General features: G+C 47.6%; 1 protein-coding gene across 4 annotated transcripts; it reads left to right on the forward strand.

The window, feature by feature from the left end:
• Positions 1–752: 752 nt before the first annotated feature.
• Pogk (pogo transposable element derived with KRAB domain) lies at positions 753–14,654 on the forward strand. 4 transcript variants are annotated; one of them, XM_026777523.1, is made up of 5 exons: positions 753–809; positions 2,032–2,165; positions 6,889–7,015; positions 9,306–10,778; positions 13,036–14,654. In XM_026777523.1, exons 2-4 carry the CDS (start codon positions 2,034–2,036, stop codon positions 10,763–10,765), a joined length of 1,719 nt encoding a protein of 572 aa, XP_026633324.1. In that variant the 5' UTR covers positions 753–809; positions 2,032–2,033; the 3' UTR covers positions 10,766–10,778; positions 13,036–14,654. The 4 variants fall into 4 exon arrangements, 3 of the variants coding, with proteins under 3 accessions (XP_026633324.1, XP_026633323.1, XP_026633322.1); XM_026777522.1 differs by having other exon boundaries at positions 792–868; XR_003376641.1 differs by lacking the exon at positions 753–809 and adding an exon at positions 1,382–1,458 and having other exon boundaries at positions 9,306–10,973.
• Positions 14,655–15,617: the final 963 nt, after the last annotated feature.

The following is a 15,617-nucleotide window of genomic DNA, read 5'->3' on the forward strand; positions in this document are numbered from 1 at the left end:
AATTAAAGCCTCGTGAGTCTTGTCTCATCAATTAAAGCCTCGTGAAGCTGGGCAGTGGTGGCGCACGCCTTTAATCCCAGCACTCGGGAGGCAGGCGGATCGCTGTGAGTTCGAGACCAGCCTGGTCTACAGAGCTAGTTCCAGGACAGGCTCCAAAGCCACAGAGAAACCCTGTCTTGAAAAACCAAAATAAATAAATAAATAAATAAATAAATAAATAAATAAATCAATCAATCAATCAATCAATCAATCAATCTTCGTGTGATTGCAGCAAGGACGGTCTCTCATGAGTTACTGGGGGGGGGGGTCGTGTTATCCCGAGACTTGAGTGAGAGTCTCCCCAGCACCAGGGTCTTTCAATTGTTGCTATATTCTCCAGAGTTGTAGGCAAACAACTCGAAAGAACTTGTACACCGCTGCTTCGTCCAGGGGATTACATGCTTGGGAGTTAATGGTCAATAGCGTCTCTGGTATGCCAGGAACAGAGTTCTGGGCACCTCGGTGGGCTAGGGTCACAGTGCATTATTCCTGGACGCCTGTGCCGAGCGGTCACCGGTGTCCGGCAGAGCAAACGCCCACCTCAGCGGCGACGATCGAGCCAACCGGAAGACCGCTCTGCTCCCGAGAGATCCAGGTCGGCTGGCAGCGCCGAGGTCACCGGAAGCACCGCCGAGGCCCGCTGACGTCATCGCCCACGCCCCGCCCCCTAACATCCTCGGTCCCGCCCTCCCCTCCCCTCCCACCACGTGTCCTCGCACGGTCGCGTGGGGCCGCGCTGGGGCGGCTGGAGCGGCGGAGCCGGTGGCGCGGTGAGTGCTGGGCCGCAGCCCCTGTCGCCCTCGGCGGCGACACCGCCCGTTCGGCCGGGGTGAGTGCGCGCAGGACGCGGGGCTGGGGCGGCCTCTCCTCGGGACTGGTGTCTGGGGGAAGCTGGGCCGCGGCCGGGCGGGGGCCGCAGATGGCAGCTGTCGCCGCCGCCGCCGCCGCCTTTGTTGCGGGCCGGCCGGGGAGGTGGGCGGTGCGGGGTGTCGCCGCCCCGCAGGTGCACGAGGCACCCGAGCTGGGAGCGTGTGCTGCGGCGGCGGGAGAAGGGTCGGGCAAGATGGCTGGAGTGAGCAGGAGCGACGGCGGCGGCGGGCACCTTCGCGCCGGCCCCTCCCACCTCCCGCCCAGCCGCTGGGTGCAGGCCGCGGCCAACTTCAGGCCCAGGCTCCCGGGACCTCACGGGCATTCCTGCCTCCCCAGGCCGCCTCCCGCCTCCGGAAACATTGGAGACGCTGACTCCGAACTCCGGAAAGATCTTGGCTTCGAAAGTCCCGGAAGATGGGACGCACGAGATGCACACTCCCTACACACCCAGCAGTTGTCGGCAGTCTTTTAAGGGGAAGCTCTTTGTACCGGCCTAAGGAAGCTTCGAGTACAGAGAATTTGCGACCCAGAGGCGAGGAGTCCTGCCAGGTCTGGGTTGGCCTTCGCCCCCCAGGCACACCCCCCTCCCTGTCACGGACTTGGCTTTGGGGGGTCCTTTAAGGAAGAAAGACTGTTAAATTTCTGGACTGGCCTGTAGACAGTGCCTGTGAATCTGGAAAATCCAGGTGATAAGTTTTTGTGCTGACTAGTCAAACGTCCTGTCTAGACTCAGACTCTGGCCTGGTAGCAGATCAGCACCGCTCTCGTCTGTCCCCGGTTCCGGGTTCAGTTGGTACTGGCAATGGGAAGCTTAGGCCTGTCAGTGCACTGTTGAAACCTCTCCTTGCCCGTCCGCTGCTCTCACTTCTGTCCTTCTGCACAAATGGTTTGGAATAACTAGTCTGGCTTCCCGAACCACAGAAAGCTTTAAGTATTTGAAGCTAGCCAAATATATTATCTGCCCACAGCCCCTCTAATAATGATGAAATAGCCGCTTTCCCTGAATCCCTGTCTTCTAGCTGGAAGCAGACAGTGCTTTGCCGGTTTGTGTGCGCCTTAACTACCCTCTTGGTCTGAGAGTTCACACTGACACCTGGCTTGTCTGCTAAATCTTGCGCACAGAGATGGAGTCTCCAGCCTACCCTCAAGACAGGACTCTGAAAGAAGAGCAAGAGGAGGCTGTTCGGATCCAGGGATTGGAGGATGGCCCACCCATAGATATGCAGAAAGTACTGATTGGTTCCAGAGGCTCGTGGGTAAGTAAGAGGGTGTGGGAATCCAGCCTGGGAGCCAGGTTTGCCTTAGGTCTCCTCCTGGGGCAGATGTGGGAAGTAAAAGTAGCCCAGACTCCTGTTTGCATTCCTGAGGAAAAAAAACCCTGTGGCTTCAAAAGGCAGTGTGAATGGTGGAGGGAGGAGTGGTGATGGGAACGGGGCCTCCGGCACCGAGGCTGATTTCAGGTCTCAGAAACTAAGACCTTGTCTGCCTGACACTTTGTCATTCACACATTTCCCTTGTGCATGACTTAATAGCATCATAGATATTGTAGGCACCAAATACCTTTAAGACTCCGGTCGCTGAGTGCTGTGTGTCCCCCAGGTATTAGTGGAAATGCTAAGCTCCAGGGAATGTACAAGTGTGAGACCGTATCTAATACATGTGTTTGCTAACAGTAGTTACTGGAGGCCTGGAAACTAAGCACGAGTTGTAAATATTTTTAGTAAGTAATAAATGGATATTGCTTAGTTTTATATTCTATATAAACATCAATATCATCAATACATAATGTCCTTTGTGCCCAATAAAAGGGAAGCCTTTCATCATAGAACACAGAACTGCAGGCAAAAAACTAGAAAAACCCTTCTTCCAAATTACCTAGTCCACCCTTCCTACAGGACCTCAGGTACCAAAAGATACCTGCTTTACTGCCCAGATCCCTGTGTCCACTGGCTTCCTGAGCCGCAGCCCTACCAGCGGAGCGCGTCTGTGTGTAAACTGCCGGGCATCGCCAGGCTCTGGGCTCACTAATCTGAAGCTGTGCTACCTTTTACCCACTAGCGTTTGTCACCCTGTCTTCCCTAGTTCTGACCTCAAAGCAGCAGAAACCCTGGATTCTAAGGTTAAATCGAGCAACCCAGAATATCTAAAGAGGCTGGAGCAGTATGGAAAGCGGGTGTAGTCAAAGTAGAGATTGTGTTGAAATGAGAAAAGCGGGCCTTGCCCAGGAAAGAAGTAAGCAGAGTAGCTGGAGGCTGGAGGAGGGGGCCTGGCAGCTTGAGAGGTGGGCTCGGGTTTGGGCATTTGGAAGCTCCAGGAAGTCAGTTGTCCATTCACAGCCACTGCACAGCATTAAGACAAATCCCTGCCTTCCTGCAGCCCCCAGTCTCATAAGGAAAAGAAGCAGCCTAGGGCAGCTCAGGATTCTCACTCAGGCCTGACAATGTGCTTCTTAGAGAAAGCCTAGTCTTAAGCAGGGGACAGTTTTGCCCCTCCCCACTCTGGAACATTTAGCAGTATGTGGAGGTAATTTTAGTTGTTGTGACCCAAAGTAGACGTTGGGGTGTGAGGCCTTTATTGCATCCTTGGTTTGAGCCAAGGATCTCCCTATACATCTGCAGTGCAGTTGAAGGTACCCTGCACATACCGAGAGGAACTGGATAGTCCAAAATGTCAGTAGCATATGGTTGAGACTCTGATCTAGCACATTAGGAGAAGAGAAAATAGAATCTATTTTAAATCATTTTTTTAATAATTAATATGGTTCATAAGAAGTACTCACATGTAAGTATGCTCTGTAATAGAATGGAAGTAGAAAGACAATTTCAAGTAGAATAAATATACTTTCAACTGAGCCTTATAATGAGTGGGATGAGTAGAGGGCAAGAGAACAGCATGGTCAGAGGCATGGAAGAGAGGCTGTGGGTGGAGCTAGGAGACACCCTGAAGCTGGAACCTAAACAGGCAGTGTGAAAAGGTAAAGTCGGGGGATGGGACATGATGTGCTGTGCTGGGTAGTTAAAGCTGGCCTGAGTACCTGAGGAATGAATCTTAAACCCATCAGTCTACAGGAATAGGCCTCTATAGAGCAGAGTTGGGAAGGATTACATACTAGTCACCTTGGTAAGGCCAGAGTATCCTGTTGAGACAATACTGGCTTTGGAATCACACTCTAGCTGTATGAATTCAGCTAAGCTACTTAGCCACTGCTTCCTTAGCCATAAGGAAGCAGTAGCAGTCCCCATATCCGTAGCTTATTTTAATAATTCAAAGAGATAATATGTTTACGTGATTGGAAATACCCTGGGCAGTGCCTAACCTCGCAGGGCTCCGTTGATACAGTGGTTCCAGCTCCTCTCAGGTGCTGCCTCTCTAGTAAGCCTCAAATAGGAAAGTGCTTTACAGAACAGTTACCCTCGGAGATAAGGATTGGGACTCCAGCTTCCCAGAAGAGCAAGATAGTGCACACAAGCTGGAGAGCACTCCTTTGATGAGTCCTTAATCATGTGAGAGAGGAAGGACAGGAATTGCAGGTTCTTACTGTTAGGCCAAGGGGGATGACTGAAGTGTGAACTGCAGCCAGCGCTGCTTACCTTGTGCTGCACTTGAGCAAATAAATGACCTGCATAGCAGGACCCAAAGTCTTGCCCCAACTTCACAGGGCTCTGGGGAGACTTCTAGGCCTCTCTATTGTACGTTGGGTGCTTGTTTTGGACTTGGTTGAAGATACTTTAACCATGTGCTAATTAGAAGATGGGTCTCCACACCAGCTCTAGTCAACATTTATCCGGGTCTAGAATGTGTTACCCGCTCTGCAGGGATTGGTGTAACTAGGCCTGCATTCTTCTGTCAGTGAACAGAAGGAGATTATAAATAGTTATGGCCTAGATCTAGAACTTGTAAGGGAGTGAAAAGACCAAAGAGAGAGTTGTTTAAAATCGTGGGTAATAGGAATAGAGTAGACTGGAAATTGTCTGAGCTGCCTGGTTTTCAGATTGAGGACGTCTGAGGAAAGCCTAGGAACCACACCATTCTTATCTCCTGCTGTTCCACATGTGAAGAAGTTTTGTTCAGTTTTACTCCAAAGAGCTGACTTGGTTTATTGACAAAATTTTAATTTTTAAAACAGTTCCAAGTATGACAAGAGAAGAGAAATTCAGAGGTAATATGTTTGCCTCAATAACTCATTCAGCAATATATAGTATATGCATACTAGCTATAGAAGTAGTTCTCAGTCTGTGGATCGTGATACCTCTGGGGGTCAAATGTACTGCATATCAGATATTTACAGTTCATAACAGTAGCAAAATTAAAGTTCTTGAAGTAGCAAAAATGAAATAATTTTATGGCTTGGAGTAACCACAGCATGAGGAACTATTATTAAAGGATTATAGCGTTAGGAAGATTGAGAACCACTGGGCTATCGGAAGCATCTTCGGCTTAGGGAAACAAAGTAATTGCACGCTGTTTTCAGCAAAGTTAGATTTAAGTGATGAGCAGAGAAGTGAAACAAAGGCACAGTGTGACAAGCCAGAAATTTGCAAGCAGGACATCAAGGTGCTGTGCAGGTGCGTGTACAGCCTGGGGAATGGTGTGCCTGCGCTCGGTCTTGGAAGATGGGTGGGTGTGAAAGAAGAGGACCTCAAGGGCCCAGGGGGATAGTGGGCAGAGATAGATAGGCACCAGGGAACAATGAGCAGTTAATACAGGTGTAAGATGGATGGAGAGTCCTTTGGGACAAAGCTTTCTCCTCTCTAGTGAGAGCCTTGGACTCACACAGTGCTGGGCCCGCGTCTCAACCTTGCCACTATTGACTGTGTGTCTTTTGCCTAGAAATGAGGATCCCTTGAGCCCATCCCCACGGCCCTTACTAAACTGGAAATCTTTGCTCTGTTGTGAGATTATTGGGAGAGATCAAGAAGCAGTTATAGGGCCCTTCCCAGCAAGTGTTTGCATATAGAAGAGAGTTTGGTGGTAACAGTAGTAAGTGGGTCTAGTTGACAAGGGAAGAAAGGCCATAGTGTGTGAGTGACTGACAGACAACTTGATCTTGAAGAGGCCGCTAGCCCCATATACACTTGATTTTTTTTTTTCTAAGCTAAGGAGAAACAATATGATCACCCAGCCCCAAGATAGAGCTTTGAGAAATAAGTTTGAAGGAGAGAATGCCAGAAATAAGTTCATTGATGATTTCTTAACATGAGATATGAGCTTTGGAGTAGGATTTCTAATGACCCCAAAAGAAAATGCAATAGAAAAGAAAGCAAATCAGTTGGAAAAGTAAGAGGTTTTGGTTGCTGGCCTTTAGCTAGGAAGGCTTGCCCTCCTTCTGGGACCCAGAAAAAGAGATGGAAGAATCGGGGAGGGAGCAGGCATCCTAGTCTTGCATAAAAGCCTACCTACCATTTTGCTGGGATCTCATTCTGTACGTGAGGCCCGAATTAGCCCTTCTTTGCTACTTTTGCTCCTAGATTGGAAGGGCCTAGTAAGGTGCCTTCTCCAGATGACTCTCCTTGGGACAGCATTGGTGTAGAGTGTTGCCTCGTTCAGAAGAGGAGAGTCTGTGTGATCCTCAGAGATGCCATGGAGAGCAGTAATCCTGTTCGGTGTAGCGTCTCTGGCTAGGAGATAGAGAGTTGTAAGATGAGATGGACAGCTTTATGGGGATATTTATTCAGGGCATGGCTGAGTCTTGACTTTGGAGTCCCAGGTGAACTGTGAGCAGATCTCATGCAGTCTCTGAGGAGACGATGCCCAGAGTCCCCCACCCTGATGATGGCAGCTGCTGTGGTGGTGGGACACAGGAGGTCTCACACGTACCTGTCCCCAAGAGCAGTGAGAATAGACCATTCCCCCTGGGTGAGAGCCCTGACCTGTGAGAGTGAAGGCTTCCTTGTACCCACTTGTCTGACACAGCCTATCAGATGTGAACATCTGTGCCTGTACATGCTAATCATTGAGAAAGTATTGTTCATGTTCCAGGTACCAGTCCTATTTGATGAGGTGGCCGTATATTTTTCGGATGAGGAGTGGGAAGTTTTGACAGAGCAACAAAAAGCCCTCTACCGGGAAGTCATGAGGATGAATTATGAGATTGTCCTGTCCCTGGGTAATGCTTTGTTTTCCTTTGTCTCTGGGAAGCTCTGGACCCAGAGATCTGTATCATTGTCTCTGTCTTCTCTGTTGCATCTAGTCTCCTCATCTGAATGGGACTCTCCTCCCGTGCTGTGCCAGCTTCATTCCCTGGTTTTGATTTGGGCAGGACATACAGATGGCGCCTTTCTATTTGAAACCTTGCATTAGCTCTTAAAACAGTCCTCTTTTGGCCCAAGTGTTTTCGTTACTTAAAAAACCATAAAAAAAAAGTGTAGCCTTCAAAATGTCATCATGGATCTAGGACTGTATCCTTGGGAAGGAAAGCTTTGCTGTCCTCAGACACTTGAGGGTGCACCGAAGAGTACTCCCCCTAACACACAGAGTGGCATCACCCCTCTTCTCAGAGTATAAGCATTTGGAAGAATTTCCCAGTTTTGATCAGTTGGGTTCCAAAATGTTGATTGTTTCAACGACTGTATCCACCCACCCTCCCTGCTAGTCAGTGTACTTTGCTGTTGCCAGTACCAGCTCCCATTAGCAGAGGTCCAGGAATGCCTAGACTGTGCTTTCCATCCTTTGTGTTTCTAAGGATCACCCAGCTCTGCTCCTGTCTTCTTCAGTGGGGGTGAGGGTGTTCCTTACTCCATAATACACAGTTATTTCCCTGCTTTATTTCCTGTGAACAGAATTCCCATTCCCTAAGCCAGACGTGGTTAGTCGATTGGAAAGAGAAGAGGAATATCCTAATTCTGATGACTGGCAGCTCCAGGGAGTAACCTTTGCTGGTACTGCGTGAACCAGTTCAGCATACACCCAAGGGAAACAAGCCAGGTTTTTGGTTTCAGTGTGTATTCTGTAGTGTATTTAGGAGTGAGGCACAAATGTTGTGTGTATGCTTTGGAATACAAAGATCCCTTTTTAGCACTGTATGGACTTGGTGACCTGTCTCCTGGGCCTCCAGTTCCTCATTACTGGTTGTGAGTTTCCACCTTGATGTGCACATGGTGCATGGATGAAGTGACCTGAGGCTGACACAGCATTTGGTCCACACCAGAGAGCATGGCTGCTTTGTCAGCATGCCATGTGCCTCTGCAAATTAGGCATAATGAGAGGAGGGACAAAGCACACTGCTAGATTTAGTTACTCTAGGCTTCCTGTTCCATTCTGGGTAGGAAAGCCAGTAAGAGCTGTAGTACACATTTGGATAGTTATTTTGTTGGAAAAATATATTTAGTCCCAACACTTGGAAGGTAGAAGCAGGAGGATCTGAAGTTCAAGGTCATTCTTAGCCTGAGCTACATGAGACAACCTCAAAAGAAGGGGGAAAAGTATGTGTATTAGTGCACCCACACACACCCACATACTTATACACACATTTGTGTGTGCATATGTATCATAATTTTGAGACTACCAAAATATATTTGCTTTTCTTTGCGATGGATTTAAAATGCTGTATTTCACTGATTCCACAACATGTTTTTCTTTTGTTTTACTAATGTTACAGTTGAGAATGCCTCTTAATGAATGGCATGTGATAGCTGTTTTTAATAATACATTATGTTTTGGAAGATACGGTAATCACGATAAACCGTTTCCTGTGACTACCTTCCACATGGAAATGTACGATGAACCAGTTCCATCTGTGCTGTACAGGAGCCAGGCGTCTGCAGTATAGGCTTCATTTTGCTAACTTGGGTTTTGCTGTAGGTCTGTTTTTGTTGCTTTATTTTGATTTGGTTCAGTTCAGTTGCAGGGCTGTGAGTCAGCGCATGGTGCGTCCAGATATTTGTGGTATTAGGTAGGGATATGGAGACATTTGGCTCCCATCCACATTAGCAGTGGGTGATACTGGTGTGAGTGGGGATGGAGCCTGATAAGCAAGCTCTGGCCCCAGCTGTCTTTTTGTTTCCTTTATATTTTGAGACAGTGTGGCATTGATCTTGAGAATCCTCCTCCTGCCTTTGCCTCCCAAATAGCTGGGATTACAGGTCTACACCACCAGGCCCACACATAAACATTGTTTTCATCCAAACGTGGTCCTGATATTATTTGCTCCAGGTTTAGTACCTGTATTCAGTTCCCACTGAAAGTTCTCTCGTCACTTCATAGCTTGGTGGCTGTGCTATATTTCATAGCATCTATGGTCTCTTTGCTCAAGTACTGTGAAAATAAGATTTGGTTAGCCCATGCTAATGGGACATAGATAAGGACTTAGTCTGGGTTATTTGTTAAACTTTTGGTTCACTTTTATGAGTGCCAGATTAAACATGGCATTATTTTTGCCCTTCTTATTTATCTTCTAGAAAATGAAGAATCCGACTTTAACACTCCACATTGGGCAAGCCCAGTGACTGCCACCTCCCCTTTCCCTCAACCTCAGCAATTCAACAGCTTTTGGCATCTGCCTCGGGACATCGCTGAGCTGCCTGAATGGAGTGAGGGGTACCCCTTCTACATGGCCCTGGGCTTCCCAGGGTGTGACCTCTCAGCTGATGACTTGGCTAGCAGGTTTCAGTTCAGTAGGGGCATGCGCCGCAGCTACGATGCTGGGTTCAAATTGATGGTGGTGGAGTATGCTGAAAGCACCAACAACTGTCAGGCTGCCAAGCAGTTTGGGGTATTGGAAAAAAATGTTCGAGACTGGCGAAAAGTGAAGCCACAGCTCCAAAATGCCCATGCCATGCGGCGGGCATTCCGAGGCCCTAAGAATGGAAGGTTTGCTCTGGTGGACCAGCGTGTTGCCGAGTATGTCAGATATATGCAGGCCAAAGGGGACCCCATTACCAGGGAAGCAATGCAGTTGAAAGCTCTTGAAATTGCCCAGGAAATGAACATTCCAGAGAAAGGATTCAAGGCAAGTCTGGGCTGGTGTAGAAGAATGATGAGAAGGTATGACCTCTCTCTGAGGCATAAAGTGCCGGTTCCCCAGCACCTGGCCGAGGACCTGACTGAGAAGCTCATCACTTACCAGCAGAGCGTGCTGGCTCTGCGCCGGACGCATGACTATGAAGTAGCACAGATGGGCAATGCAGATGAGACCCCCATTTGCTTAGAAGTGCCCTCTAGAGTGACTGTAGACAATCAGGGTGAAAAGCCTGTCCTGGTCAAGACACCAGGTAGGGAGAAATTGAAGATCACAGCCATGCTGGGTGTCTTGGCTGATGGGAGGAAGTTACCCCCATACGTCATTTTGAGGGGAACATATATTCCCCCTGGGAAGTTCCCCAGTGGCATGGAAATCCGCTGCCACCGCTATGGGTGGATGACTGAGGACTTGATGCAAGACTGGTTGGAAGTTGTGTGGAAACGGAGGACTGGAGCTGTGCCCAAACAACGAGGGATGTTGATCCTGAATGGCTTCCGGTGTCATGCCACCGACTCGGTAAAGAGTTCCATGGAAAGCATGAACACAGACATGGTGATCATCCCAGGTGGTCTGACGTCACAGCTGCAGGTGTTGGATATGGTGGTCTACAAGCCTCTGAATGACAGTGTCCGGGCCCAGTATTACAACTGGCTTCTGGCGGGGAACCTGGCACTGAGCCCCACTGGAAATGCTAAGAAGCCACCGCTGGGCCTCTTCCTGGAGTGGGTCATGATGGCATGGAACAGCATCTCAAGTGAATCAATTGTCCAGGGGTTCAGAAAGTGCCACATCTCCAGCAACTTAGAGGAGGAAGATGACGTTCTGTGGGAAATTGATAGTGAGCTCTCCAGAGAACCACCAAAAGAATGTGATCCTGAAAGTGTGGCAGTCCACTGAGGAAAGAGTTGAGGTAACTGGCCAGCAGATCTCACCATCACTGATGCCCCGGTCATGTCTAGCACTCACCCTTTTTTTGGTCACGAGTCTCTCTTTTCCAGTTCTGTTCAAAAAAAGCCTGCCATGCCACAGTGTAGACAACAGGTCATCAACATTCTCTCTTTGGTATTTGTTCTGGGGCCTGGATCCAGGAACACCTCTCTAGTGGGTAAGGGGAACAAGGAGCTGCCGGAACACTAAACATGAGAGCAGTTCTACTGCAGAAAGTTACTTGGTCCAATAGTGTTCCTTCCATTCACAAAGTTTGTCTGGGAAGATAACTTTCTTCTCTTAAAAATTCTGAACTTTTATGGCTGGTCTGTGTGCTTGCATTACTTAACATAGTTGCACTGCTTGTTGCTGATCTGTGGGACCATGACCCAGGGAGAGAGTGGAGCCTGCTTTAGTGCCTCTGAGCCTCAGTTCTGTGTCCTGGGGTGATCATCCCATGCCCACCAGGGAGATAATAATATGTATTGTTTGCTTTCCTCTAGGGAATGTTGAGAGTTTTAAAACATCATCTTAGTCTCATGGAACTTAGCTGGTGTGAACCATTACAGTCAGTTCCTATTGTCAACAGATGTCTGAAAAGTGTTAATTCAGTCTTGAAAGTGCTGCAGAGCTGGCTCAGTGGTGAAGAGAATGTGCTGCCCTTGCAAAGAACCAGAGTTTGGTTCCCAGCACCTTTATCATGCAGCTCACAATCACCTGTGACTCCAGCATCAGGAGACCCAGGGAACCTCTTAACCTGCTACGCACCTGTAGTCACATGCTCATTTCTACACAGAAACACAGTATATATAATTAAAAATAAATCTTTGGGCTCGAGAGATGGCTCAGCAGTTAAGAGTGCTTACTGTTCGTTCTTGCAGAAGACTAGAGTTCAGTTCCCAGCACCCACATGACAGCTCACAACCAGGGGAATTCCAGTTCCAAGGAATACAGTGCCCTCTTCTGGCCTCTGCCTGTACCTGCATGCATATGGTACACATCTTTGTGCAGTCTCACACATAACACACAAAAATAAATTTATTTGAAAATTGATCTTTAGAAATAGTACTATAGTGAGTGAAGTTTAAGGCCCTAAGGTCATCAGGTGATCAAGGGGGAAGCAGAAGAGGAGCGACTTAGGAAGAAAGCAGGGATGGGAGCCAGGCATGCCTACCTGGAAAGCCCACACAGCCCTATACACCTTGAGTGAGCGGGAGAATACCAGAATAGGGGACACATGGGAAGCGCAGACACCACCCATTCTCATTTTCCACCTACAGCCTCTGGAAAGGAAAGTGGCCCGTCAACAGGAGATCTAAAACTTATCTTAACATACCTTCCCTTTATAAAAAAGAAAAAGAAGACATTTTTATTAGTGTACATTTTACTTGCCCACCCACCATCCAACTGAAATCCTAATGGAAATCTCCACCCAAGCACAGGCTCTTAGTGGCATACACCTCCTTCCTGCTCTGACATCCTACCCTCAACACAGAGCCCTAAACCTAGGGTAGAGCAGTTATAAAACTACATTCAAGATAACTGAGATCTATCTTCCCATGCCCCCACTCTGTAAAGTCCTATGGAGTCAGGCTCCTGCTGCCCCCACTCTGTAAAGTCCTGTTGAGTCAGGCTCCTCCTGCTGCCCCCACTCTGTAAAGTCCTGTTGAGTCAGGCTCCTTCCCCACTGCTCACTCTGCTGCCCCCACTCTGTGTAAAGTCCTGTTGAGTCAGGCTCCTGCTGCCCCCACTCTGTGTAAAGTCCTGTTGAGTCGGGCTCCTCCTGCTGCCCCCACTCTGTGTAAAGTCCTGTTGAGTCGGGCTCCTGCTGCCCCCACTCTGTAAAGTCCTGTTGAGTCAGGCTCCTTCCCCACTGCTCACTCTGCTGCCCCCACTGGCAGCTGTAGTTGTAGTTGTTTTGTCTTTTCTCATTTTTGCTTTTCCCCTCTGTTAGAAAACATTTGTAATTTTCTAAGCAATGTACCGCTCGAGGAACACAATCAGAACCTGTCCTGGAAGAGGAGAGGGCAGGAAACGATGCTAAACCACAGCTGTGCACACAGGTACTCAGCCCAGTCAGCATGAGTTTCTGCTCCTCCAGATGCCATCAGGGAGTGATGGAAATAGGGATACACAACGGGCATTAAAACAACCTGTCATGGAATAGAATGCTATATTTTAAAGTTAGGAAATATCCAGGAATCTAAGCTAATTCATACTTAGGTTCTCTTGTTTTCCAGCAAATGAAACTGATAGAAGCACCTGGAAGAAAAAAAGCACTTGTAAGAAGATGGCTGCAGAGGGCCCGAAAGGGGCAATAGGCTCTGAACATCTCAGGTCTGGACAGCAGCCTGAGCATCTCATTTCAAGACAACCCCACCCACCCTATCCCATCTGGTGTCAGCCAACAAGCTTAGAACAACATTCTGTCCCGTTCCTCATTTGGGAGCTGTCTCCTCTGCTCATTATAGAAGCCTGTAAACACAAATGGACAAAGATATTTCCTGGAGAAGAGAATGTTCATCACCAAGATGCGCCACGTCACCACAGCTCTCGTGTCTCTTCTTTGGAGCAGAAACCTCAAGTATAAACCTTTGCAGACGCTCCATTAGAGCCTGACTCCACACAGGTCAAGACTACAGAAAAGCTCTGGTAGAAAGCCATCACTGCTGTACTGCTGTTCTTACACATGTCACTGAGGGAATGAGATTATTAACCACAAAATTGAAACACTGGCTTGGTGCCGGAAGATGGCTTTTCTAGAGGTAACCTAGGTTAGTATGGAAGATGAGAGTTTAAAATAAATGATGCTGTTAGACTTACCTTCCTAATCTGGTCGGCAGCTAGACCTTTTTAGGGTTGATGACTCTACTTTCCGAACTATTGAGGCAACCCTTGGTATATGAGCCTTTGCTCTTCAGGCTGCTTGCAGAAGTCTCTAAATCATCTGCTGTCTACACAGAACGAGGCCCACTGACTCATACTTGGTTAATTTCTTTAATATTTTAATCTAAAGGGCATGGGAGGGATTGGGCCTTGAGCCACAGCTGCTTTCAGACTTCACAAAAATAGATATGAGTCATTGACTTTTTCCACAATAGTAGTTTGCATTCTTGTGTAAGTCAACTGTTAAGAAAAACATTCCTTCAAAGCTATCTATGCTACAAAAATTCTACCAGAACTTCATAGACAAAGCCGTTGCTAGATCTGTCATTCAAAATACTCCATCTGCCCAACAGGTTGCTGTAACCACTTTTCCTCTTCCATTCAGCTCGTGTGGACACTGTCCACTGTGCATGGCATCTTTACCAGTTTCTGCTCAGGTGCGCATTTACCTGTTTGCTGTCCACTTTTCTGATCTGTTTTAACCAGTTTGTCAGAGTTCCAAACACATGAGAATGACTTCTAAGATCCGAATGAACAGACATCTTAATTGTTTCTGATTGGCTGCCTGTGCTGCCCTGTCATCCCCACATGACAGCTGTTACTCTCCATCCCATCAGGTTTTCCCCCCTTCCCTGTCCTCTTTCCCGACTTTCTTTCTCTTGCTTGGGAGCTTAAAGGATGCCATCTTGGGCTTTCCACATAGAAGCCAGGTATCTTAACAAAGTAGAAAATCCCATCAGCTGAGATGCCTTACAGGTTGCATAGCACTGGAACTTTCCTAGAGTGATGGTTCTGCTGCCAGGGTCTTCTGGGAGTTCTCCTTCACTGGCTGAAGACGATCTATGCTGAACAGCCCCAGTACAGCTGTTTAGCAGAATAACAGTTAACCAGAAAATTACCATAGCACACTGAGACTGCTACTCTCCACTAAATAGGAGCTGATCCCAGTAATAAACTTTGATAACAAAGACAATAGGCTCTGGTGGTTTTGTCAAAAGTTAAATTTTAATCTATTGCCTATACTTGATTCATCAGATTTGGTAGGACTGTATTACACCTTTGAAGCAAAGGCCTCATGGGATGTACTGTGTTACAGGCATTTTTTTTTTTTAGGGGAATATGGGGTTTAAAACTAGTTCTTAAGGCCGGGCGATGGTGGCGCACGCCTTTAATCCCAGCACTTGGGAGGTAGAGGCAGGCGGATCTCTGTGAGTTCGAGACCAGCCTGGTCTATAGCGCTAGTTCCAGGACAGGCTCCAAAGCCACAGAGAAACCCTATCTCGAAAATAAAAAAAAAAAAAACAAAAAAACTAGTTCTTAAAAGTTGGAGGGGTTTGGATAGGTTTCCTCAATAAGTCATGTCTTAGTGTTAAGAAGGATATCCATAAAAGTTACAGATGAGTCAAAATGTGCTAACAAGTTGATGGACAGAAATCGCCATTTTTCATAAATTTCTCAAGTGAGAGCATCATTCACGGGCCTTTACTGTGCTATTAGGCAATGGAGTGTTGGGTGGACTCAGTCACAGCAGGGGTGACAGCAGTGCTGGAGTGCTACTATGTGTGCCTGATCCACAAGCAAGCAAGGCAGACTTGTAGAAGTCACACTGTGGCTAAACACGACTGCAAACCTCAAGGTAGAGATAACTACTCCGTTTCTAACAGCTTGCTTCTTCCAAGGATTTTTCCTAAGTGATCCTTGACAATATATGTTCAAAATTTCTTAATTATAGGAGACTGCACATAGACTTGTGACTGGCAGAGGTATCAAAAGGAGCCAGCCTTTGGTGGAACACAGTTTGCAATCTTTTGTAGAAACTCTTGAATATCCTAATTATTCTTATGTCCTTGCCTTACCGCCAAGTCTATCCCCCACTTCAGAAAATCCCTTGACAACTGGCATGGAAGACAGATGTGAGTGTAGACCTCAAAATAAG

Source organism: Microtus ochrogaster, unplaced genomic scaffold, assembly GCF_000317375.1.
Source record: "Microtus ochrogaster isolate Prairie Vole_2 unplaced genomic scaffold, MicOch1.0 UNK70, whole genome shotgun sequence".
Lineage (NCBI taxonomy): Eukaryota > Metazoa > Chordata > Mammalia > Rodentia > Cricetidae > Microtus > Microtus ochrogaster.

Excerpts from the sequence above, each read along its gene's own strand:
- Pogk (XM_026777523.1), top strand. The coding sequence starts at position 2,034 with ATGGAGTCTCCAGCCTACCCTCAAGACAGGACTCTGAAAGAAGAGCAA. Across the intron at positions 2,166-6,888 it reads TTGGTTCCAGAGGCTCGTGG|GTACCAGTCCTATTTGATGA; the intron begins GTAAGTAAGAGG and ends TTCATGTTCCAG. Across the intron at positions 7,016-9,305 it reads TGAGATTGTCCTGTCCCTGG|AAAATGAAGAATCCGACTTT; the intron begins GTAATGCTTTGT and ends TTTATCTTCTAG.